At 38.9% G+C, this 23,771-nt stretch overlaps 2 protein-coding genes and 1 pseudogene across 3 annotated transcripts; 1 reads left to right on the top strand and 2 right to left on the bottom strand.

Moving 5' to 3' along the window:
* The first annotated feature begins 1,172 nt into the window (after window positions 1-1,172).
* LOC122007825 lies at window positions 1,173-6,656 on the top strand (annotated as a pseudogene).
* Window positions 6,657-7,835: 1,179 nt separating this feature from the next.
* Window positions 7,836-12,889, bottom strand: LOC122007826 (heterogeneous nuclear ribonucleoprotein 1-like). Of its 2 annotated transcripts, XR_006119126.1 has the most exons (3): window positions 12,545-12,889; window positions 8,843-10,102; window positions 7,836-8,260 (listed from the first exon to the last, which is right to left on the bottom strand). XR_006119126.1 is itself a non-coding variant. In XM_042563350.1 (2 exons), the coding sequence occupies exons 1-2, from the start codon at window positions 12,764-12,766 to the stop codon at window positions 8,936-8,938; spliced, it is 1,389 nt and encodes a 462-aa protein (XP_042419284.1). In that variant the 5' UTR covers window positions 12,767-12,889; the 3' UTR covers window positions 8,537-8,935. The 2 variants fall into 2 exon arrangements, 1 of the variants encoding a protein (XP_042419284.1); XM_042563350.1 differs by lacking the exon at window positions 7,836-8,260 and having other exon boundaries at window positions 8,537-10,102.
* Window positions 12,890-17,807: 4,918 nt separating this feature from the next.
* On the bottom strand, window positions 17,808-19,134 carry LOC122008073 (MYB-like transcription factor ODO1). The gene is made up of 2 exons (XM_042563655.1): window positions 18,654-19,134; window positions 17,808-18,567 (listed from the first exon to the last, which is right to left on the bottom strand). The coding sequence occupies exons 1-2, from the start codon at window positions 18,914-18,916 to the stop codon at window positions 18,051-18,053; spliced, it is 780 nt and encodes a 259-aa protein (XP_042419589.1). The 5' UTR covers window positions 18,917-19,134; the 3' UTR covers window positions 17,808-18,050.
* Between the last annotated feature and the right edge of the window lie 4,637 nt (window positions 19,135-23,771).

Here is a 23,771-nt window from a genome sequence, read left to right on the forward strand (position 1 = left end):
GTTTGTGATCTAAATTTAACTTCAGTAGAGCACATGGGTAGCTAGGATAGTTCTATGCTTGTACAAATTTTTGTACAAGGGAACTAGGACGGAATTCCAAGTAGCAACCAACAAGGAGGATGTGACAGTCAGTAACTAGAGAAAGAAAAAGTGGGACTGCCTAATGTCACAACCGTATGATTCTCGGTCGGGTACTCACATATCCCAGATTTGAAACATGATGTGCAACTAGGGTAATGCCTGACCTGATTCAACTGGTCGAGTTTTTCCCAGCTCGGTTTACATATCTAGACCTGGTACTCTCAGTAGGCTGACTCCTGGTCGGCTCTTGGGCAATCCAAAAGGGAAGATGAGGCTCTCGCCACAGTTCGTCCCTCTCATCAAGACTCAAGCCAGATGTACACCTGACAGATTATCCCGAACTGCCCCTAGTCAAACCCAGATGAGACAGAAGGCGCTAGATGATAACAAGATCAGGGAATCGTAACTGCCTGTCAAATAATAACTGCAGTATGACAGGAAATATTCCAATGGTATGCGGTCATCTGTGAATGGAACTTTATTCCGATCCATAGGAAGGTGTCACGCGTACTCCATCACCCGACAGATCCTAACACCCGACATTCTATGACATCGGTCAGTCTCCAGAGGTACGCACTGTCATACAAAAAGAGAGGTCTTCTCCCTTGAGCAGGTATGCTCTCTCGCACATTCGTACTTATTTTCTACAGTTCTTTTTCCTTCACATATTGTTCTTCCGAGGGAAAAATACCTAACTTAAGTGTCGGAGGACCTACGCCGGTAACTTTTTCCTTGGTGTCTAATTTCTAACGTTCTATGTTCTTGTCTGAATATGCACAGAGTTTCAAGTATTAAAGTACCATCAACTCAGTGACCGTCATTTGTCAGTGTTATCCGTTCTCTTGAGCTTGCTTGATAAGGATGTGTTAATTGTCTCCATGTCGATAACAATAACAACTTATTCAATCTTCGTTTGACTCAAATTTTGAGTAAGACCAGTAATATTAATGCGTTTAATTCTTTGAACATGTTAATAAGTCAGATAAAAAAAATAAAAACAAAAAACAAAAAACAAAAAACAAAAGTAACATGTTGCCATTAATGCGGATGCTCTTATAAATCCACAAGTGAGCAAACTGAAAGATGGGCTATTGCAGTGCCAGAAAAAGCAAATGGTATTCTCGTGATTCCCTCGCAAAATAAATCCCATCCTTTTCCTCTTCGTCCTTCCCTTCTTCCTCTCTCTCTCTCTATAGAGAAAGAGAGCGCTCCTCTCCTCTTCCCATCATAAACGAATAGATTCGGTTCTGGAGATCAACCTCCGATTTTCTCTCTGGCAATTGATATTTTTGTCGCAATCGTCTCAGATATTTCTTCCTGAAGCTGGCCGCCGATTCCTTTTTCGGAATTCCTGCCCTCATCTGTACATACAAATCGTCTGAGCTTTTCTCGCATTCTTGGTTGATTTCGTCGTCCAATTGCACTAGTGGACGCTATTCTTTCTCTTCGGAATGACGCAATAGATTCCTGCGAAGGCTTGAGGTAATACAGTTTCGATCTGTGCTCTCTTTCAAGCCTTCTAGGGGATTTTTTTTAAAAAAAAAATAGTGGATCTGTTGATTTAGAGCGTAAAATGAGCGATTTTGCTTCGTTTTGGTAGATGAGCTGCTTCATGTGGTAGGGAAGAGGGTAAGAGAGAGAGAGAGAGAGAGGGAGGAGGGGAATTTGAGAATGGAGGATCCATCTATGTACAGTCACAGTCCGGCCCATCTCGCCGTATTACGAAGAGACCATGCAGGCCTCAAGCGGATCGTCGCCGCACTCCCTCGCCTCCCCAAGGCTGGGGAGGTCACCACTGAGGAGGAATCCCTTGCTGGCGAGCTCACAGCCGATTCTGTCTCCGCGACCATTGACCGTCGTGATGTTCCCCATAGGGAGACCCCTCTTCACCTTGCTGTCCGACTTCGTGACCCTATCTCTGCTAAGATTCTCATGTCAGCTGGCGCTGATTGGTCGCTTCAGAACGAGAATGGCTGGTCTGCGCTCCAGGAGGCTGTTTGCATCCGTGAGGATTCAATTGCCATGATCATTGCTCGCCACTACCAACCCCTTGCTTGGGCTAAGTGGTGCCGTCGTCTCCCTCGCATTGTTTCATCCATTGCACGGATCCAGGATTTCTATATGGAGATCACATTCAACTTTGAGAGCTCAGTTATCCCATTTATTGGAAGGATTGCACCATCTGATACTTATCGAATATGGAAGCGAGGTTCAAATCTCAGAGCTGATATGACATTGGCAGGGTTTGATGGATTCCGAATCCAGCGAGCTGACCAGACATTCCTCTTCCTTGGTCAGGGTGCTCCTGCTGAGAGTGGGCATCCACAGCTGCCTGTTGGGTCTCTAATTGTGCTTGCTCATAAAGAGAAAGAGATCACAAATGCACTTGAAGGAGCTGGAGCCAAGCCCACAGAAGCAGAGGTGGCTCGTGAGGTTGCTTTGATGTCTCAGACAAATATGTACAGGCCAGGAATTGACGTTACACAAGCTGAGCTCATCCCTCATCTGAATTGGCGGCGACATGATAAATCTGAATGGTTGGGAATTGGAAAAGTAAGGTCTATGATATGCTGAATGTGATGGTGAGTGTCAAGTCAAGACGGGTCCCTGGTGCTATGACTGACGAGGAGTTATTCAACATGGACAATGATGAAAGGAGGGCCAATGGTGGAGATGTTGACGGGGAGCTCGATGAAATATTGACACCAGAGGAGAGGGTGCAGTTGGACTCAGCACTTCAGATCAGTAATTCTCAGGGTTTTGATGAATTGGAAGGAAATAATGGGACACATGAAAGTATAGTAAACTCTGAATCAAGTGGTGTTCCCAAGGAAAAGAAAAACTGGTCAGTATGGAGTAACAAAAGAACTTTGAAGAATAATGGAGTTGAAGATACAGATGACACAAAACATTTCCATTCAAAATTTCCTGATAATGGACATCATAAAGACAAATTAACAAAAGAAAAAACAGATGCTAAGAAGGGGAATGAAAAAAGCTCAAAGAAGAAGAGTGGTCACAGTGAATCTAGCAAACATGAAAGTGAATTCAAGAAAGGTTTGAGACCAATTTTGTGGTTGACTCCTGATTTCCCTTTGAAGACGGATGAGCTTCTTCCTTTACTTGATGTCTTAGCTAACAAGGTCAAGGCTGTGAGGAGGCTCAGGGAGCTTTTAACCACAAAGCTGCCTCAAGGCACATTTCCAGTTAAGGTAATTTTTGGGTGCATGTTTTAAGTAGATTCATCTCCTGAGTATTTTTCTATTTCTATAACAATAAAGTGAAAGGCACACTTTTATATTTTGATTTCTCTGTTGATTATTTTTTAGTTTTTTCAATAAAAATGAATACAACATTTGAGTATTTTCATATTTAGGATTAAGTCTTCCTTTTTTTTAGTTTAACTTGATCTTGCATCCAAATGGAAATTCTTATTTTGTAATTTTTCTTCGATGTCACTGTTTTACTCATCTATTCATATTTGTCACAGCTTCGTTATGAATTTACCTTTGTTTATCTTCCATGTTCCCCTTTTATAAAAAAACTAGCTTGTCTGGTTCATAATTATTTTATTTGGTATCCATGCTACAGATTCTGAACTTCTCATTGCTTACTGATGAATAATACTAGGTTTGCATTATCCTTACTGGGAAATTAGCTTTAATTCCTTATTGAGCAGTTTTAATGGAGGTAAAAAGATGTCTGAATAAAATATTGCTAAAGCATGTGCATTGTTGTAATTAAACTATCGAGGGTTTTTGTGACCTGCAGAATTGACCTTAGTAGATTATATCAAATTTTACCTTTAGTGTTGTATAGCTTACCAAAAACTATAACTTTCTTGCTTAGTCCCCCTTTTATTTTGCCAATGCATATTTTGTTATGTTTTCTTGGTGAGAGTGAAATATGCAATTCATTGGTATTAAAGCGGTCCAAAACATAATTCTTAATGAAGAATTGGTTTCTTTTTTTTGATTCTTCTATTTATTTATCCTAGTAATCAGCCCTTTGAAAATGCGAAGATCTGCAGGTCATGTTTGAGTAAATATATCCATGATGATGAAAATAATCACTACCAATAACATGGTTAGGGCAGGAATAGTTGCAAGTAGTAGTTGCAGTTGTAGTTGACTGTTAGACTGCTGGCTTCAAGACCTTCTCATTAATTTTGAGTGTTATTCTCACATAAAGGATAAACCACTAGCTAGTTTGGAGGGGTGAGAGATACATGGTAATTCATTGTTATTGGCCAATGAGGGAGGGAAGACAAACTAAGAGAAGACAAGAGGGAAACATAATGATACAGGAAGAATATCAATCTAATTTCTATTCTCCGTCCTACATGTAAGTGGAAAATGTCCCATTCCAAGTCATGAACAGACCTAGCATGTAGGCTTTAGTTTCTAAGCATATGTGCTCAAAGCCGATGCGTTTGCCAACAAACAGAAATCTGAAACTGGTTATTTGCTGCAGATTTTACTTGTAGGCTATCCACCTGCAACTGTTATATATATATATATATATATAAAGTGTGTTTTGTGTTCTTTTTCTCTTCACTCTACTTCTGCTTTAAGATTGAAGTTCTCTTTTTGTCTTTGAGATGAAATTTATTCTTTTCCATCATTTAATTTTCACTTCTTTGAGCAAAGTTCATCTCCATGTTTCAAAAAAATTAAAAAAATTAAAAAATCTGCCATATCTCCTGATGATATTTTTTTTGTGCAATTTTGTTAAGCCATGCTTTATCACCATGGTTTTCTCCGTGGTCTCTCATATGTTATAAATGAGATGTTCAGGCTCATTGTGATGAAGCTTGCCAATTACTTTTGTCTAGCCTCCTACGGATCTCTTTTTCAATAATTGGTAGGAAGTTTTAAATTTGCATAATAATTCCTTATGCATGCTACCTAAGTTGTAAACAAGCCAAGCCAAACCTAAGTTTGTGTTGTTAAAGGTTGTTTGATAAGGTAATTGAGAATCAAGACAAGCCGAGCCTAAAATTAACTTGTTTATGCTTGACTTGGTTTCTTGTTTTTGAATTTGAGCAACTTGAGTTTGGTTCATTTAAATATTAATGTGCTTTTAATTCAACCTTGTTTGATTGTTTGAACCATTTACAATTTTAAGCTTGTTTGGTTAGTTAGTGAGCTTAATATTACAAAGTGTATTTTTTGCTTGTTTTAAGAGTTTTTTTTTGTTTATATATAAGTTTAATAAAAGTTTTATTAATAACATAGTTCACAACCTTTAGTCGTGGGCATTGTTCAAACACGTGTTTAATGAGTTCAAACTTATCATCTCTCTCCGAGTAGAATGAGCATGAACTCGATCTCCTTCTCACAATTCTCCTCTTCCAGAGTAGATGTTGGAGATCTCGTTTCACTTTTGTCCACAACACTTCTATTAGTTTTTTTATTGATTGCAATCTCAAAAGATAGTTCTCCTGTCTAACAGTCTCCTCTTGATAATTCTTGAGTAGGTACTGGAAGCTTAATTTGTCTCTTTTACGTGGCCTTCGCTAACTTCAGAAAGAAGATTACTCAAAAGTGATCTTATTTTGAAGATTAAATCAAAAAAAATCTTTAATTTCAAGTCTAACCGTCAACTCTTTTGAAGATCAGTCAACAGTCTCTTCAATTGTATCCTTTTTATAGTGTTTTGCTCTATATAAAAGCTGGATATAGATCAATAACTATGCTTCAGCTTAAGGGTGTTAAAAATAATTACGAGTGTAGAACTATTCTTACATAGAGTATTTAGTCATTGCATGTTATATCAAAGTATTATGTGACTTAATGTTTTCCATTGTTTTAACGCTTATAATTTGGTCACTATTATTCCCGAGTGAATTCTTACGTCTATGAATTTATGAAGGCTTAAACATGGTTCAATTCTACAGTATGCTGTATTCATTTTATCGACCACTGAACTGTAAATTCTTCCATTTCAGTTGGCCATTCCAATCGTCCCTACTATCCGGGTCCTCATCACCTTCACTAAATTTGAAGAGCTACAACAATCTGATGAATTTTCAACCCCTCCTTCCAGCCCCACTCATTTCCAGGAAAACAAAGTCAAGGAAACAGAAGAATCAGGTTCCTGGTATTCATGGATGAGAGGTAACCGAAGTGGGCAGACTAGTGATAACAGTGAATTGCGAAGCTCCAAAGACGAAGCTGATCCTTTTAGTATTCCTTCAGAATATACCTGGATTGACGCAAAGGAAAAGAAAAGTCGACGGAAGTCCAAGAAGGGAGGAAAGAGCAAGCAAGGTGCCGGTAGAAATCAATCCTCAAAAACTACAGATGATTACCAGCTGATGGATGGTTTCGTATAGCAAATTGAGTGTTGTACATCAGGTAAGTTAGGTGATTTAACAAGGAACTGATATGCATCCATAATTTCATGTTCATTTCTATTTTTCTGAGAGGTGATGGACTTGGTGACGTGCTTTTGTAGTTCCAGTTTTCCACTAGTAATCGGCAATATTATGTTTATTGGAACAATCGTAGGCAATATGTTCAGCACATAATGACTACGGTTAGAAATTTATGTCGCAGAATTCCTTTTCTCTATATTTTCAGGGTGGAGAGGACCTGACTAGGGTATGATAACTGCTAACCTAGTTCATTGTAAAAAGATGCATTATTTTCTTTATCGTTTTCGGACTAGTGATCTGGTAATTTAAATGTGTCTAATTGTAAAAAAAAAAAAATTAATAGTCTTTTTTGAAAACATATCTGCATCATTTTAATTTTTCTCAGTTATTACATTTAATTATGTAGTAATTTACTGAATTTTGATGTTTTGTTGTGCTTCACTAAAACATATATATGCACATATGTATGCAATTCGAGGAATTTGCAAGTTTATTCCCGAGTACTTTCTAGGAATTCACTAAAACATATGAAATGAAGTTTGATAATAATCCATTTGTAGTAAAAGTTCAATAAGCTAAGTCAATTCAGTGAGTAGCCAAGCGAGTTACTTTGGTTAATCTATCCGTCATGACCCAAATCAATTCGCATGTACCAATTCTTATCCTTTTGCAGTCCTCTAATGTCCCACTACAAAATAGCTTGAGCTCTTAGGCAATGATACTCGTACGAATCTACCAAACACTCAACAGTTTGATTTCAATTATAGCACATTATAGGATATTTTCTCTAATGAAATGATAAACTTGCGATATTGAACTATTGGATAGCCTATTACGACTACTAAATTTACCATAATGACTCGTGATAAAGTTTCAACCAAAAGGGCTAGATATATGATACTGGCTAAAAAAAATATATCCCACTTCAAAATCTATTGTAATGCCTTGCTCTCCCGACATGGAGCACTTAGCACATCCTGGCATTGTTAAGGTATTAACGTCGAAGCATGAACATCTGTCACCTTTTAAGTGGCTCGTCCACACATTGTAGCCTTTGGATAGAAGCATCAATGTACACTATGAAACCATCATCACATGAAGCTCACCAGCCGTCAACCTGTCTTTGTTACAATCCGAAGTTGTGTTTCTTGATATTCTAAACTGACACACATTAAACATTTTGGTAAACTAAAATACATTACTGAGGGAAAACATTTGACTAATGAGCATTAATATGGTTCAAAATCCACTTGATTACAAAGTCTAACGTGCTTCTATATGAATGACAGTTTTAACCTAGTCCTTGAAACACAAAAACTCAGCTGCAAGTACTCCATAAATAATAGGTTAATGTAACAGTTATGAAACAGTGCAATTCACAAATATTGAATTATGGTCTTTCAGCAACCTCCAGAGTTTAGGCAAAATCAATTGGTGCATAATACATTCAGGCTAATCAGTTTTTCAGCAAGACAAACAATTCCAAACCTGGTAAGGAACTAGAACAATATTTTGCAGATACACCAGAAAGAAGGAAAATTCATGGTAAGTTATAGTCGGGAACCTCCGGTGTTTTAGTGCAATCACAACAAGCACAAGGATAGGCATAACAATGTAAAGAATACTCCATGACACCTTTGTGAAGCATGACTTCCGAATAATGCAAACCAGCAATGATAAGTGTTCCAACTTCAAACAAACACCACAGGCATCCGACCTCTCTTTGAGAATGCTTCTCTCTCTCAACCTGTAAAAGGCTTCTCGATTTGGAGGTGGTGCCAAAGTCACATGCTGCAGTGCCTGTACAAAGGGCATAAAGGGAAGAACAATTATGCCATTGACAAATATCTAACCTACTAGGCTGCCATATTCCTTAGCAATAGTCTACTTCAGCTGTAAGTAGCCTCCATTACTCTGTAAACGATTAATCTTCTACTCTACATCATACACCAAAGCTACAGATGCTGCATCGATAAAGTAACATCACTACATCTTTATCTGGATGCAAAGCAAATATCACATATTTGCATCTAATTTTCACCAGAATGCTCACATCAAAGAACCACAATACAAGAGTTCAAGTAAAACTAGTCATACAATACATACTAAAGTTAGACTACATCCAAACAGAAGTCCATAAACTATTGATTATTACTAAACGTGCAGAGAGCAAATTAAAGTTTCCTGAAGTATAGCTGCAGAAACACACCAAACTTAAAGAGGGAGAAGCTTTAAGTATGATACTATCAGGTATCTACTACTCCTCAGAATACTGATTTATACTATGAAGACGAGAATGATAGATAAACTACTCAGATGATAACTACTGAGATGATATCAAGTGAGAATAGCATTTAAACTACTGAGATCAAGCAGTCCAACCCAGGATAAATTTAGCTCTCCATAAATGCCAGATATGATATATCCTGATAAGCACTGAAGGGTGAGCTTCCAACCAAGGTCCTGCCTTCACTGCTACTGGACTTGCCTGCCTTGAGGACCACCATAACCACCTCCATAACTAGCTTGAGCACCAGGAGGACCATTAACCTGAGGAGATCCGTATGACCCAGCCTGTGAAGGTTCTGACTTCCAAGAATTGAGATAACCTGAGCTTGCATTAGTATAACCTCCACCAGAGTAAGCAGAGCCTCCTTGTTCTCCTGCATTGCCTGCAAAATTAGTAATAGGACCACCATTACCACGAGTGCCATAGGAGCCGTAGCCACCTTGATTGCCATAAGGTCCTTCCGGCCCTCCATATCCACCATACCCATAACCTTGGCCCATGTACCCAGAAGTACCACTTTGACCTGTCGGTGTTGTACCAGATCCTCCACTGGGTGTTGAAGCATTCCATGAAGGAGCTGGACCATAAGATGCAGTTCCACCATATCCTGCAGAGCCATAACCAGGAACCTGATTATTCCAGAGATTTCTTTGAGCTCCTGGAGAGCCTCCTACATAACCAGACATAGGAGCATTAGGATTTCCATAGGTACCAGCAGGTCCAGCATACCCAGTAGCACCAGTCCCATAACCCCCAACACCATAACCTGCATATCCAACACCATTATTTGCTGCTCCATATCCATAACTAGGCGCACCATAGCCAGAGGAACCATATGGTGGAAGCCCACCACCAGCTCCTTGAGGTTGAATGTACCTATTAGAATCAGTCCTGCTATCATACAAGCTAGCATTACCACTAGAACCACCATAAGATTGATGAGATCCACTTCCCATGGATCGGCCACTGCCAGTATTTGAATTTGCATCTTTTGGAAGAGCACGCTTAACTTCGACAGCCTTTCCATTCAGATCATGAAACGTCTTCTGAAGAACATTATCTACAGTATCCTCTGATTCGAAGGAGATGAACCCAAAGCCTCGAGGTCGATGAGTGTTTTGATCATACATCACAACTGCATCCGTCACTGTTCCGAAGGACTCAAAGTATTGACGAAACCCATCCTCTGTTAGAGTAGGAGGCAAGCCTCCAACAAATATCTTCTTGGTTCTTATGTTTGCACCAGAACTTGCTCCAGCTGACCTACCAGCATTAAAATTTCCAGAATTCAGATTTCCAGATCTTGCAGATGTTTGTTGTTCTTCCCTCGAAAGCGCCCATTTGGCTTCCACCTATTGGTTGGATCAGAAAGTCCAGAAAACAAATATAGCACTTATATCAAACAGAAATAAAAGTGAAGTTCACTCACACACATCAAAGAGGTAATATATATGATTCATATTTTGATATAGTGTAAACAAAAGGTTCATAATTGCAGAAGAACATAAATTTCCAAAACATAACACCAGAAATTATACTTGAAACAGAAAAATGAGCAGACAGAAAAATAGTAATGATATTGTAACAACTTTAGCTTTATGCTGAATTAATAACCTTTGATGGCGAATTATTCCCAAAAGAAGTAAAATTTCCCGCCACAAAAGAAATCATAGTTATGAACCACAATTAACATTGGTTAATCTTTCTGTCAAATTTTATAATCCTTATACTTAAAAATAAGCTAAATTTTGCCAGTATTGGTCCAGATAGAATTTTTTACACCAACCATGGATTTCCTTTGCTAAAGGAATAAAGCATCCTCTATGAGGTATCAGAGAAAAAGAGAGAAAAGTGATAATAGAGATTAGATAATAGAAGAGAGAGAAGTTAATATTAGCTAAGAAACAAGACCAACACTTAATTATTTCATCAACTTGTTTGTGACTAAGGAATGAGAATTATGTGACTAAGGTTCTGTTTACTTGCAAGGAAGAAATTACAGTGGAAGGGAGACAAAGGCAAGAGGAGAGAAGGGGCGAAGAGAAATCCTTTATGTTGTTTTCTTGAAGAAGGGGAACGAAAAGGAAATAAGTCGTAGTGTCTGAAGGAAAAGCCACATCACCTTCCTTTTCTATCCTCTCCCACAAATTTTCAGATGAAACCAAATGTTTCATAATATGTTGAGATCTTTACTAAAATGATAGTTAAGTTTTGGTGATTGCAGGCAGTTGCACCATAAATAAACTCAACTATAATAGGCAGATAGTAATTTTAAAAGGAAAAAAAATAGAGGAGAAGAAAAAGAGAAAGAAAGCAAGGAGAGGAGATGCAAATGGGATCCAAGATGTCATCATCAACCCATATTTGTAGCAATATAAAATCTTATTGAATCTTAAATGCTGTATGCAATGATCATATCAACTAAATCTTTTGTCTTCACTACCCATTGCACCTTCTTTTGTAATTAATTCAGCTAGTCTAACTATAAAATTTATTGATCGATTTGACCAAATTTATACCATCTCAACCTATTTTCTCTTGTCTATTACCCTATTGTAGCTTCACATAGTTGCTCCTAGATAATAATATGTGTGTATGCATTAACTTTATCCTTACATTATTTTTCTACATGTTTTCTATCAACCCAACACTTTGATTCATAACATATAATATGAAAGCAGCTCAGGAAGGACCGCTTTTTGCAAGAGGTTATTTTCAGGATTCGATTATTCGAACCCGTGACCTTTTGGTCACAAAGCAACATGATAAGGGTAAGTGCTGCATGATAATGACACGAGACTCAAGAAGAATATTTTCATTTCAACAAAGTGCCGGTCATCCCAAAAATGAACAATGATACAAGCTTAGAAATACAAATTACTAACTCATGCAAAATAGTCCTTCTAGAGTTGTTTATCCAATCCATGGTAAATGATACAATGAACTGTGGGTTTCTTAGTATCTTGTATCCTCGTATCACATTTATAAATGGTGCAAGTAGCAAAAACCAACAAATACAAGATCAGATGCCATCAAAGTAAGAACAATGAATAGCAAGCATGAAGAATAATTGAAAACACAACATTTATCAAGATTGGTTCATTCACTTCCAATAAACATTACACAATCAGGAGACAGTTTCCCTTTATGAAAACAACATTCAAGAAGCTAGAAAAAGGGAAATAATGAACCATAACGTTACAAAGTAACTGAATAATTGTTTATCTGGACAAAAAAAGTACCTACAGGAAATTACAAAATAAACAAGCAAGTGCTTGTCATTGACAGAAAGAAAGGTCTAAGTATTCTTTCTAATACCCGTCATTCATCAAATAAACAAACCAATGTCAATGGAAGATAATATACATAAAGAAATTAGTTTAACCAAGTAAATACACATAACAAAGATATGGAAAGTAGATAAGCTTGACAGGAAAAAAAAGCAATAATAACTTTCAATTTTCAATGGAGCACAAGCAAACCAACTAAACACCAACTAGACGGGCATGTAGAGAATGACTAGAAAATGAAAGGCCTAAGTTTTCCAACCATTCAAGTTAACCGCAGATCGCGCATCAAAAGCTTGAGTGGAATGACAACAGCCATAAAATATTCACGAAGAGTTTCATGGATGTCGCATACGGGTAAAACATTCCTAAACACCTCTTCAAAAACTCTTCTTTTTTTTTCATTGAATCTGAGCAAGTGAAGTCTGAAATCAGGAAACCTAGATGCAGAAATCAACGAAAACAGAATAGGGGAATCGACCACAACAAAAGGAGAACAGAACTCACGGTGCGGCCATCAATGACGTGCTTGTCCTGGAGGACACGCTCGAGTATAGAGGGGTCGGCAAAGACGACGAACCCAAAACCTCTGGGGCGGCCGGTGGCCTTGTCCCTCATGATGACGGCATCAAGGACCTCGCCATGGTCGCTGAAGTGCTCCCTGAGCCTTTCCTCCGTGGTATCCCACGAGAGACCCCCAATGAAGAGCTTCCCGTCGTCAGAATCCATCGCCTTCACGTAGAGAGAGAGACGCCGCCGCCGCCACCGGCTGTGGGAAGATTAGGGAAGGGGGAGAGGAGGTCTTTCGGGCGCTAATTCCAGGGTTAATCGTCGGGTCCAAATTAGGGCATACACTGGCCACTGGAATATGCAATTTGCATATAGCTCTCAGAATATACCTTTTTAACATTTTCCCCCATAATTTTGATCCTGTCAAGCCTCAAAGATTGGCAAATTTCTAATCTCACAGTCTCACAGACACCCAAATTTCTTTTTTGTCCTAAACGGACTCCGACTTTAGAAATTCCTCAAATTCCCCAGAGTGTACCTTTTTTAATCAACTTTTTTTTTCTCAAATAAACAGATTTTCAACATTTGGCAAAAATTGAGGTGTGTGTGTCGCAGAGGAATTTGAATTATACAGATTTTTTACAATACAAATTCATTATTTACTAATAAAAAAAAAAATTCTTTATAAGATCTTTTCTTTATAGATTCGGCCTAAAGTTAAAATTTTGAATCTATTCAATCAAACTATTAAAAAAAATGCTCCCTCCTTATTCTTATCGGCCGGTAAGAAATCTCTGCGGAAGAGAATTCATAGTTTCAGATTCAATGTTATTTGGTACATTATTTTTTTTAATTCCATTTTCGATAATAATCTAGCTCAAATTGCACTGGTTGCCTTTGATGGGCTCTAGCATATCTCGGCCTAGACCTCATTCCAAGCCCAACATTAAAATAGCCAGCTCATGAAGCATGATGGGCTAAGTAGTTTAAAAAATAATTTCATTCTCTAGATTTGATAAATTTGTGCTTTACCCCGGATAAAAAAAATATTTTATTAAATTTAGATATCTATTTTTCTCTATACTATATATTAAAATATATTTTCCGAATGTAAAGAAATACTATTTATAAATGTAAAATTTAGGAATAGATATGATAACTGATATAAAGATTTTTTAGTCACACTATCTACAATTTAAAATAAAACTTTTGAATAAGATAATTGATATGAATACTTAGATTAATAGAACTTTTGCAAATTCTTACCATTGATCTCTGGAGTTTAGCATTGTTAAATCAACATGATAGTCAATGCTAAATCATAGTGAAAAAAAAAATCACCTTTTCCTTGTAATTTACATGATTTTAAGTTCTCCTTAAAATTTTAAAATTATAGAATGAGTCCGACTACATTTTATTAATATATTTTGATCATTGAGTACTCTTAATAGTTAGCAATGTGAAAGGACAACGAAATAAGCATTAGAAATTAATGTTAATTGAAATATGAGTTCAAAATGTCATATAAATTCATATTTGATAAATAATTTTAATTAAGTTAGTGATCAGGTCAACATTATGTAAACTAAAACATTAATAATATGAATTTATAGTCTCTTTCACCTCATCCATCTTCTTTAATTATATTTAACAAGTAGATTAATTTTAAATTAAAGAGAAAGCTAGTGTTCTAAACAAATATATAAACTTCACCAAAAACATTGTTCATTATAAAAACAAGCAATCAATTCATTTTTATTATTAAATTGGATGACCAATCATGCGGAAGCATATATTCCTTCCTCATCAATATCTTATCCGAGCATATATTTAAAACCAAACCTTCATTTCAATGGAAGTGGATAGGAATCCATCCATAGGAGTGCTTCTTAATGGATTGGATTTAATAAACAATGTGCTTTTAAAATTAGATCAGATCAACTGAATCAATCAATTGAAGAAGAAATTAAACCGAATAGAAATTTCTTTTAGCTCTCTCTATCGACGAGGGAGAGCCTAGGAAACATGACTTAGAAGGACAAGTATTCAGTATATTTATAATGTTAATTTTTGGTCGACTAGTTTGACTCGTTCAATTGATTGAACAATCGACCGGTTTGTTTTATCTGTTCAATCTTTTTTTAACTATTTTGGGAACATTTAAAAACCTTTTTTGAAAGAAAAAAAGTCTGCCGTAGAACAGCAATTTTGGACAGGTTCCGCAGTAGACCATTGCAGTTACTCTGTTCTTGTTTTAAATTAATTATATTGCTATGCACTCTTGTATATTTGTTAAGTCAAGTCAAATTGTTTGATCGTAATTAGCCTTTGGTTTGGTAGATCTCTGTTCTTTGGAGGATGACAAACAACTGAACCAGTTGACTTTCATCTGGCTGAAACTTTGAACAAGTTTTAAGATCATTTTTAATACTTCATTAATAATTGGTTGCAAGCTCATCAATAATGGCCAATTTTTTATAAAAAATATTATATATATATATATATATATATATACACGAATAATGAGTATTTTGGCATCAGATCAAGTCACAAAAAAAAATGGATATCTAGTTTAAAATTATAGTCAATATGATCTGACCAAAGTTGGATTATATAACAATATAATTAACTTAGTCAAAATCTAACTACGTACTTTACAATCACTTGCTATATATATATATATAATGGTAGGTGTCATTGAAAAAAATAATTATTGTACTTAGTTATTATACATCTAAATTTCAATAGTACCTCTATATAAATATAGAGGTACTATTGAAATGACACTTTGATCACACCTATGAAATAAAATGGGATAATAATCAAAATGACACTCTTTTTATTAGATTCATCAAAGGATAAGAGGGCGACTTTATTTTTGGAAGATATATTATCCTGAAGTAATGGTGCAATGTTATGACGTACCGTAGGAAATTTTTCTTAAACTTTCGTAGGGCCAGGTTAATCATCTAATCACCTTTAGGATTAGTTGATTTGAAAAGTTGGATACTAAAAAATATCAAAGGACAAGGGACGTCCTTTATTTATTTTTTATCCAAAAGATATCTCATCCTACTAACTCCTTAAAATGGTATAACTGTCCTCAAATATACTGTTCAACATTATCTCCTGTCACACGTATTAAATTTTGAATGATCGGAACATGACAAGTCCATATTATAGCAGATTAATTTGTTCAAAAATATTCACACTTTAACAGCTACGATTATACTGCTACAATGCAGATTTGACTTATTAGCAACTACAAATTATACCTTCAATAACACACACTTAATCTGTTTAAAAATATTAACATTTTAGCAACTCCAGTTTGATAACGGTTATAACACACATATTCAACTTATTCACTTAACATTTACATTATAACAACTATAGACACGTAGTTGCTATTATTCAGACATATTTTGTTCAACAATATTTAAAGTTGTAGTAATTGTCTATTGTAGCTATTTACAATTTAAACTTATCATATTTAATAATATTTATGTTGGAACAATTACTATTTCATAGTTATTATAATATATCCGATCTATTCAAGATTTAATGTGTATTATAAAAGATAATAATATGGAATATTGCATTTGATAGTACTTGTATCAGGAGTTGGCGAGGTGTGATGTCTTTTTAAAAGTTTCAGTCCTGTAATGATTCCAAGAAAAAAAAACAAAAAAAAAACCCTCTTGTAAGTGTTGCCTAAGAAATGAGACGGATTGATTCTTATTACGCGGCACTCGTACTTTACTCCGTACGCATACTGCATTATGAAATTCACAAATTAATGCAGATTGCACAACCACAACACGCAAGATATTAATCAAACTCTCCTCCAAATAATCAAGGACCAATCAGAAAAATCTCCAAGCAGTAGTCACAGTTCGAGTACAACTTGCAGTTTTCTTCTTGTCCTCTATTCTCCAGTTGAATTTCCACACCACAAGGCGATTGAACGCAACATGAAGGATTTCCCATTAGGCCATTATTCCTGCTCCTGTAATGGCGATGCGTTATCAGTCCTTTACCATCGATCTCTGCATCTTATTGGGAGCGAGCATCGCCGAGGCATAAAATACATGCTCTGAAAAGGATTCACCAACCAACCTTGATTCTCACACACTTTCCCTTTGAAACTGATGTGCTCCACCAAACCTGACAGCTACGTGAAGGGCCCGGTTGCTTGGAGAATTAATAGATGTTTAATTAATTTCCAGCTTGCCAACTTGCTCTGGCCTTCATGTCTGCTTGTCTACAGAAACCTTAGTTTACTCTTGCATATTTTAATTAAGGAGATAGATTTTGATAATAAATGGGTTGCTTTCTGGTTCTTCTTGTTTCTCGTCTCAACTATTTTGCAGTATCATACATTCCCGCAGTTGGGCAGTTCACAGTATGTAATTGGTGGAGAAAATGCAGAAACTTTTGTCGTCTACGTAAACAACTCGACTGGTGCACTGGTGCATCTAAAACTCTACGCCAAGTCTCAGTCATGGAGCAGGTGTTGAAGCAAACGTGCAAATGGTCTGTCTTTTTCTTCATTTGTCAATACATTTGGTAGCAGATAACCAAACTCGTCTTGAAATCCTTGTGTGCAATTCAAATGCAACCACTTATTGTGATATGAAGTAGTCAAATTAGTTTGTCTAATTTACTAAGCATAGACTCAGACTGCAATATGGTCAGATTATCAGTTAAATATAAACTGAGCTTAATTGAAGCCAACTGGATGGCATATGCGACATGGACTTGTAGTTGGACGATCGCAAGATTGACTCTCACCTTGCATAAGAGAAGGGAAATTCTGTTTAAACTTATGTTCTCTAACTGGTGCAGCAAAATTAACTTTGTTTTTTTAGTTGTCACTGCTCGATATGTTGTTGATAATTGACTTGAGGCAGACCACAAGTAATTGGCATAAAAAGTATTCCAATGTAATTCACTAGACAATATATAAATGTCCACGTCTAACGATGGACTGCTTTCTGGTTTGATGAATTCTGAAGAAAAAGCCAAAGACAGATACAGACTACCTTACTCCAACTTTGAAAGGTGAAATTTCTCCCTCAGAATACTTTTTTTAAAAAAATAAAAATAAAAATAAAAATAAAAACTGCCGATATAAAATAAGGATGCAATCAAAGTCAATATCTGAAAGTTTGTGAGAGTGTTAAACGTAGAGGATGATTCTACTCAAACAAGGCAGGGAGAAAGAGGGGCATACTACTGCACACAGTTTCTGAACATGACCAAGTGCTATAATTCAACATGCACTCTCATATGTATGAACATCAACCTATTTGTTTGAACAAAAGTTTCTAGATACGATTTCATACAACTTCGGGCATATGTGTGTATGCTTGTTTGTTTTTTTCCTTTTGCTTGGGGATCAAAGATCATCAGCCTTGCTTCAACAGTCAAGCTTATTGATATGTAATTAATCTACACTTAAGTCCACATACACTGCACCAAGAACTCCGCTCCAGTTTTTCTACCTACTCGACGTGCCATTCGTGGATCTCTCTCCTTCCCAATTCTCGGATTCCACATCAGCCACGATGAAGTCCTGGTAGTCCAGCAGCCACTCGTAGATTCCCTCGTTGTCGTCCCACGGCATCTGGTCGGCGCCGGCGCCGGCGCTGCCGTAGTTGTCTTCGCTGGTTGTGAGCTGCCATATGTCATCCAGCTGGGGCACCGAAGTGCTGTCTTCCAATAAGGAGCTTAGCAATGCGTCTGTGCTGCCGGAATCAGAGCTGGCCTCGGCCGGGCTTGTGTTGTCAGAGGAAGGGACTTGGCCTTCGTGCTCGTGAGAGTGTGTCTGGTCGTCGGAGCGGGACTCGGCCGTCACGATGGACCGCGAGGGCACAGGGCTCGGTTGCTGTTTGAGGGGCTGATGAGTGACAGGATCAATGCCCATCTTGACTAGTTTCTTCTTTATGTGCGTGTTCCAGAGGTTCTTGATCTCGTTATCTGTTCTTCCCGGTAAACTTGCAGCAATCTTTGACCACCTGCATAGAGGCCGAGAGGTCATTCTCCGACAGATCGATAAACTTATAAAATATTCACCGAGGAGGGGAAAATTTAGTATGGCAACCTATTGCCCAAGCGAGCATGGAGATCGATGACGAGCCTCTCCTCCGCCTCACTGAGCAAGCCTCTCTTGAGGTCCGGCCGCAGGTAATTCGTCCACCGGAGCCTGCAGCTCTTGCCGCACCGGAGCAACCCCGCGAGCGTGGGGACCGCGCGCCAGCAGCAATGGCCATTGGCGAGGATGAAGTTGATGAGCTTCTTGTCCTCCTCTGCCGACCAAGGCCCCTTCTTCACTCCCAGCTTATCACAGCATGGGCGTCTTCCCATCTTTTCTGGCAACCAGGGGAAAGATACGGAGCTACCACGCCCTTATATTTAGAGCACCTACCCTCGCCCTTGATATTGCTGTGCGCAAGCATCCCGGTTGAAAAGAACCCGGCAACTGCAATCGAACTGAGCTCTGTTTTCTTTGATCGAGTGTGATGGTGACGGTAGCTAATGTGCAAGGACAGCCAAAACTCCTCCTCCCTTTCATCCTTTGGTCCCATAGTTGTCATCATCTGTGAAGTCAGTGGATGACTGTGTTCTCTAAGCTAACTACCTTATTTGATTTTGTCTCGACAAGTATACTCGTTAATGGAACATTTGTATTTTGTTGTGTCAGCATTGCGCAGGGCCTACGTTTGCTTCTCAAACTCATGATTTAGAGACTGTAGATTCCATTGAGATGAGCACTCTCATCTCATGGTTTGACTGGGTGCGCTCCTCTGTTAGTTCAGATTTTACTTCGCACTATCAATATGGAAAGAAAGAAGAACCTGATCTCCGCTAAGAAAGAGTCCTTAGCAACAGAATGATACCTCTAACCAAACCAATTTTTTTTTCACGTACTTCAACCGGACTCCACAAGGACTACCATATCTCTTTCTTAAAGAACGAACTAGCCAACTAATTTCCAAGTATTTGACCTAATTCATGTATGTAATTGACAGACAAACGTACCAACAACCATTGCTTCATGGGGTCAACCCCACAAGAGGAAACAGGGTGGAGATGATGGATGGATGCTCTTGTCTTAAAATGGGAGGGAGGAAAGTTAAGAATATGGCTGCTACATTGATGGGATATAAACCACATCTCGTTCTATAAAATAAGCAACGTCAGTGCTAAGTCAGGAACGGGATCCCCGATGTTGACCCTACGATGCTCAAGTCAGTCACTAGAAGTGTAAAAGAAAACGGAGCAACAGTAACGCAAGCGCAAATAGTAATAATGCATACATCCATCAGTGCTTGAACTCTCCTTTATATAGAGCCCTGGCGAGCGACGTACATGCTTCTCAAAGCGTGGACATATTCTCGAATGTATCATATGAAAGGACCTGACAGGAAAGTGTCTCTGACATCATACCTTAATAGACATACATATCCCTGACAAGCCAGTAGAAGTTTCCACCGTACGAAAATGGGGGGGGGGGGGGTTGTTTCGTGGCTTGCTTCCGCCGCCACCACTGTCATGGGGTGCCCTCTCCTTTTCCTTATGGGCGCCTGCCAGTGGAGGTCCGCTTCTTCTCGGCTCTCTTCCACGACGGTGAGGTCAACACCCTCTCTCCGTCTTCGCCCTGAGTAGGACACCACCACATCTGACGGCCAAGAGCTCTCGCTGCCTCAACCTCTTCCTCTCCACGCTTGCTGCCAAGGCTGCCTCTCCCTCTCCATGTCGCGACCAAGGCTTCCATTGCCCAAGCACAGATGCTACCTTGGAGATTTTCTGTCACATCCCCTCGCCAACGCTGACACATCCTCTTCTCCCTGTTTACGCGCGCCGCCCCTCTCTCACGCTCTCTAGCCTTCACCGCTGATGGGAGCACGCTTCTAACTCTGACTGCCTCCGAGGCTAGCTGCCCCTTTCTCCTCACACCGCCTCCGCTGTCGACGCTGCACTCCGCCGCCTCATGCATGTTGATGCCGCCTTCACCGCATCCATCGGCAAGCGTTGAGCACCTCTTCTTCAACGTTCCTCTCTTTGTTCAGAGGTCACCTCTCATCGTCGTCGGCCTCCTCACTGTCGTTGTTGCTTCCAATGATCACTACCTGCCCTCTCCAATGTTAAGGGCGCAACTCTTCACTAGCCAGCCCCTTGCTGTCGTTGGGAGGTCGTCGGCTAACCATGCCATCACAAAATCTGCCCCGAGTCGTAGTCAGATCCCATCGTCACAGACAATCTCAATGCCGCAGCCATCCCCCATTATCGTAGACGACCTCCGATCTGCATTGTCGTACACTTCCTACGTCGATCCGGTATCTGACCCACGTTGACGAGCATCTTCAACACTGTTCCAGCCATCAAGCCATTGTTGTGTTCTGGCCTTCGAGCCGCAGTTGTATTTCAGATTGTGTGATTTGTGTCTGACCTTCTTATTGTTATAGCCCGGCCTGCGTATCGATGTCCTATTCCGATCTGTGTGCCAGTGTCCTATCTCGGCCTACGGGTCGAAGTCATATCTCGGCCTACGTGTCGAAGCCATATCTCGGCCTATGTGTCGATATTTTATCCCGGTATGCGTGCCGAGGTCGCATCCGATTCAGATCCAACTCTACAGCCTGCTCATAGTCATCTGCTCTTCCGGGTCATGACAACTCAAGTAGCGTCTCATCCGAGGGCACCCCCTAGGCCAGGGTACGTTGTCCGTACTCACTCAGTCACTCTACATTCATTTCATTATTATGTGGCTTAATCAGTTACTTATATACTCGTTGGATCTGCCTCGAGCATGGGGTTCCAAGGACCGGGGCGACCCAATCGCTGGTTACAGGTAGCGTTGACCAGAGGGCTTCTGACGACTTGGTCAACATAAAAGCCCTCTCAACATACCCCCCTCCGGAACGTCGCGAGTCGGTCAACATTCCATTCACCTCACCCGACGGTCTGTTTGACTCAGATTCCGGACAGGATCAATTTAGCATCGTTTGTGGAAACTTCTCCACCTGTTCTGGAATATGAAGATGGATGACGTCAGGAGGTTCACTGTCATTATCATAGTCTCGGAGGATCCTGACGAACATACTATCTTCTCCTCTCGCTCCACGGGTATTCGGGGGTTGAGGGATTGATTTGGAGCTTCAGCTGTTCGACAGGTTAGTTTTTCCATTATATTTTTCCTTGACTCCATGGGTATTCGAGAGTCAAGGGACTGAGACAAACCCTCAGCCGGTTGGCATGACTCCTCGATCAGGTACGTTACGGGGTCTGCTCCCTTTTTACGGTTATAGGATCTACTATAGCTCCCTGATAAGAGAGTAAGACCCTAGTTCCTTGATCAAAGACTAGGGTCTTCGATCTTTGATCGGATACTAGGGGCCCAGCTCCCCGATCATACATTAGGGGCTCAGCTTCCCTATCAGACACTAGGGACACAACTTCTCGATCAGTGACTCACAATACAACTTCTCGATCAGGATCTAGGGGCCTCACTCTTTGATTATAGGCTAGGGGTCTTACTCTCCGATCAGGGACTGGGGGCCTAGCTGTAATGCCCGCCCTTCCTCTACTGATAGCAAGGGCGGCGCTACGCGAACATACATACATGTGCGATCGTTGTAGCGGAAGAATTTAAATTTAAAACATACGTAGAGAATAATATAATCATGTAAACATATTAAACATGTGAGCATGCTTGGCATTAATGTGTGTAACTTGATTTAATATTTAGTCACTGAAACATAACATAGAATTCAAGCATAGTTTAGTTACCTTTTACTTAACATTCAAGCATGATAAGAAGGTTCTTAGCAATTCTTTAACTAAACCAAGTGCCTATTAGTTCAAGATTTCATGGAAATAATAAAAAGAGAGAGTATAGTTTCACATTCAGTGTAATCCATCAAAAGCATCAAGTAGAAAAGTAAGTAATCATGCAAAACTTAGGACATGCATAAGTTCGAAATATAAAACAAATCTCTTCCACCATGCCACTGCCACACACATCTTTTGCCCCTCTTACTGCTCCCTTTAGTTTAGTCATTCTTTACCCTTTTTTGCAGTACAAGGAAAAGTAACACTATAAGCACATAGGCTTAGTAAGATCCTTTCCTACTCACAAAAGAAAACGTACATCATGAATTAATATAGAGTAGTGATAAATTCATCTAACCAACATATAGATTTAACCTTGCATACTAGCATAAAGTAGTGTCATACTCATTTGGGCAAATCATAAACCTAGCATACGAGAGCATAAGCATAAAGTAGTAGCATGTTCATCTAGGCATCATAGACATATCATAAGAGAGCATCTTCTTGAAGCATAATAATCATATAACATGAAATAAGTATATGCAAAATGTTCTTTTGAAAACATAAATCATATAGGCTAGCATACGAGAGCATAAGCATAAGATAGTAGCATGTTCATCTAGGCATCATAGACATATCACAAGAGAGCATCTTCCTGAAGCATAATAATCATATAACATGAAATAAGTATATGCAAGATGTTCTTTTGAAAACATATATCATATAGGTACTTAAACATAAATCTCAACATGAGGGCCCGACATTGTACCACATACATGATTTGCGTGCATCCCTAAATAAATCCGAGGTAGCTAATCCCGAACCTACTAGGGAACTAGGCCCATGCTTCGACCTAGGGGCGACGTAGGAGCCCATCCCCTGGACCTTGCTAGGGTCCGGTACAAGCCATACAAAAGTAAAATAGCATATCATGTTTTTTGTCATATCATAAAGAGTGCTCTTAATCCCAACTTATAGGGAAGCAACTGTTAGGTATTTCATCATACATAAGCCTTGCATAAGCATATCGTGGTGACATAAAGTTCACATATCACATAGCATATCATAGAGAGTCATTATCATGCATAGTTGAGGTTTTGAACTTTCTACAAACCCTAATTCATGTCTTGGCCGAAACTTCTAAGGGGCATGGTCTTAGGTCTTAAGCAACTTTAAAACAAGGAAAGCATCATACTAGCATCACATGATACTTATCATAACATGAGAGACCTTTCGCAACCATAAAAGGACTTCTAACCCCAGTTTCTTGGTTTGGCCGAAACATACACAAGGCATAGTCTTAGGTTTTAAGCTATTTTAAACATGAAAAATATTAAACTAATATCTCGTAATTCTTAGTATAACTTGTGAGACACTTAGCAACCAT

The sequence above is a fragment of the Zingiber officinale genome, chromosome 8A, assembly GCF_018446385.1.
Source record: "Zingiber officinale cultivar Zhangliang chromosome 8A, Zo_v1.1, whole genome shotgun sequence".
NCBI lineage: Eukaryota > Viridiplantae > Streptophyta > Magnoliopsida > Zingiberales > Zingiberaceae > Zingiber > Zingiber officinale.

Coding starts and splice junctions, on each gene's coding strand:
- LOC122007826 (XM_042563350.1), bottom strand. CDS start 12,766: ATGGATTCTGACGACGGGAAGCTCTTCATTGGGGGTCTCTCGTGGGAT. Junction 10,103..12,544: donor ACGTCATTGATGGCCGCACC/GTGAGTTCTGTT, acceptor TCCAACCAATAG/GTGGAAGCCAAATGGGCGCT.
- LOC122008073 (XM_042563655.1), bottom strand. CDS start 18,916: ATGGGAAGACGCCCATGCTGTGATAAGCTGGGAGTGAAGAAGGGGCCT. Junction 18,568..18,653: donor CATGCTCGCTTGGGCAATAG/GTTGCCATACTA, acceptor GCCTCTATGCAG/GTGGTCAAAGATTGCTGCAA.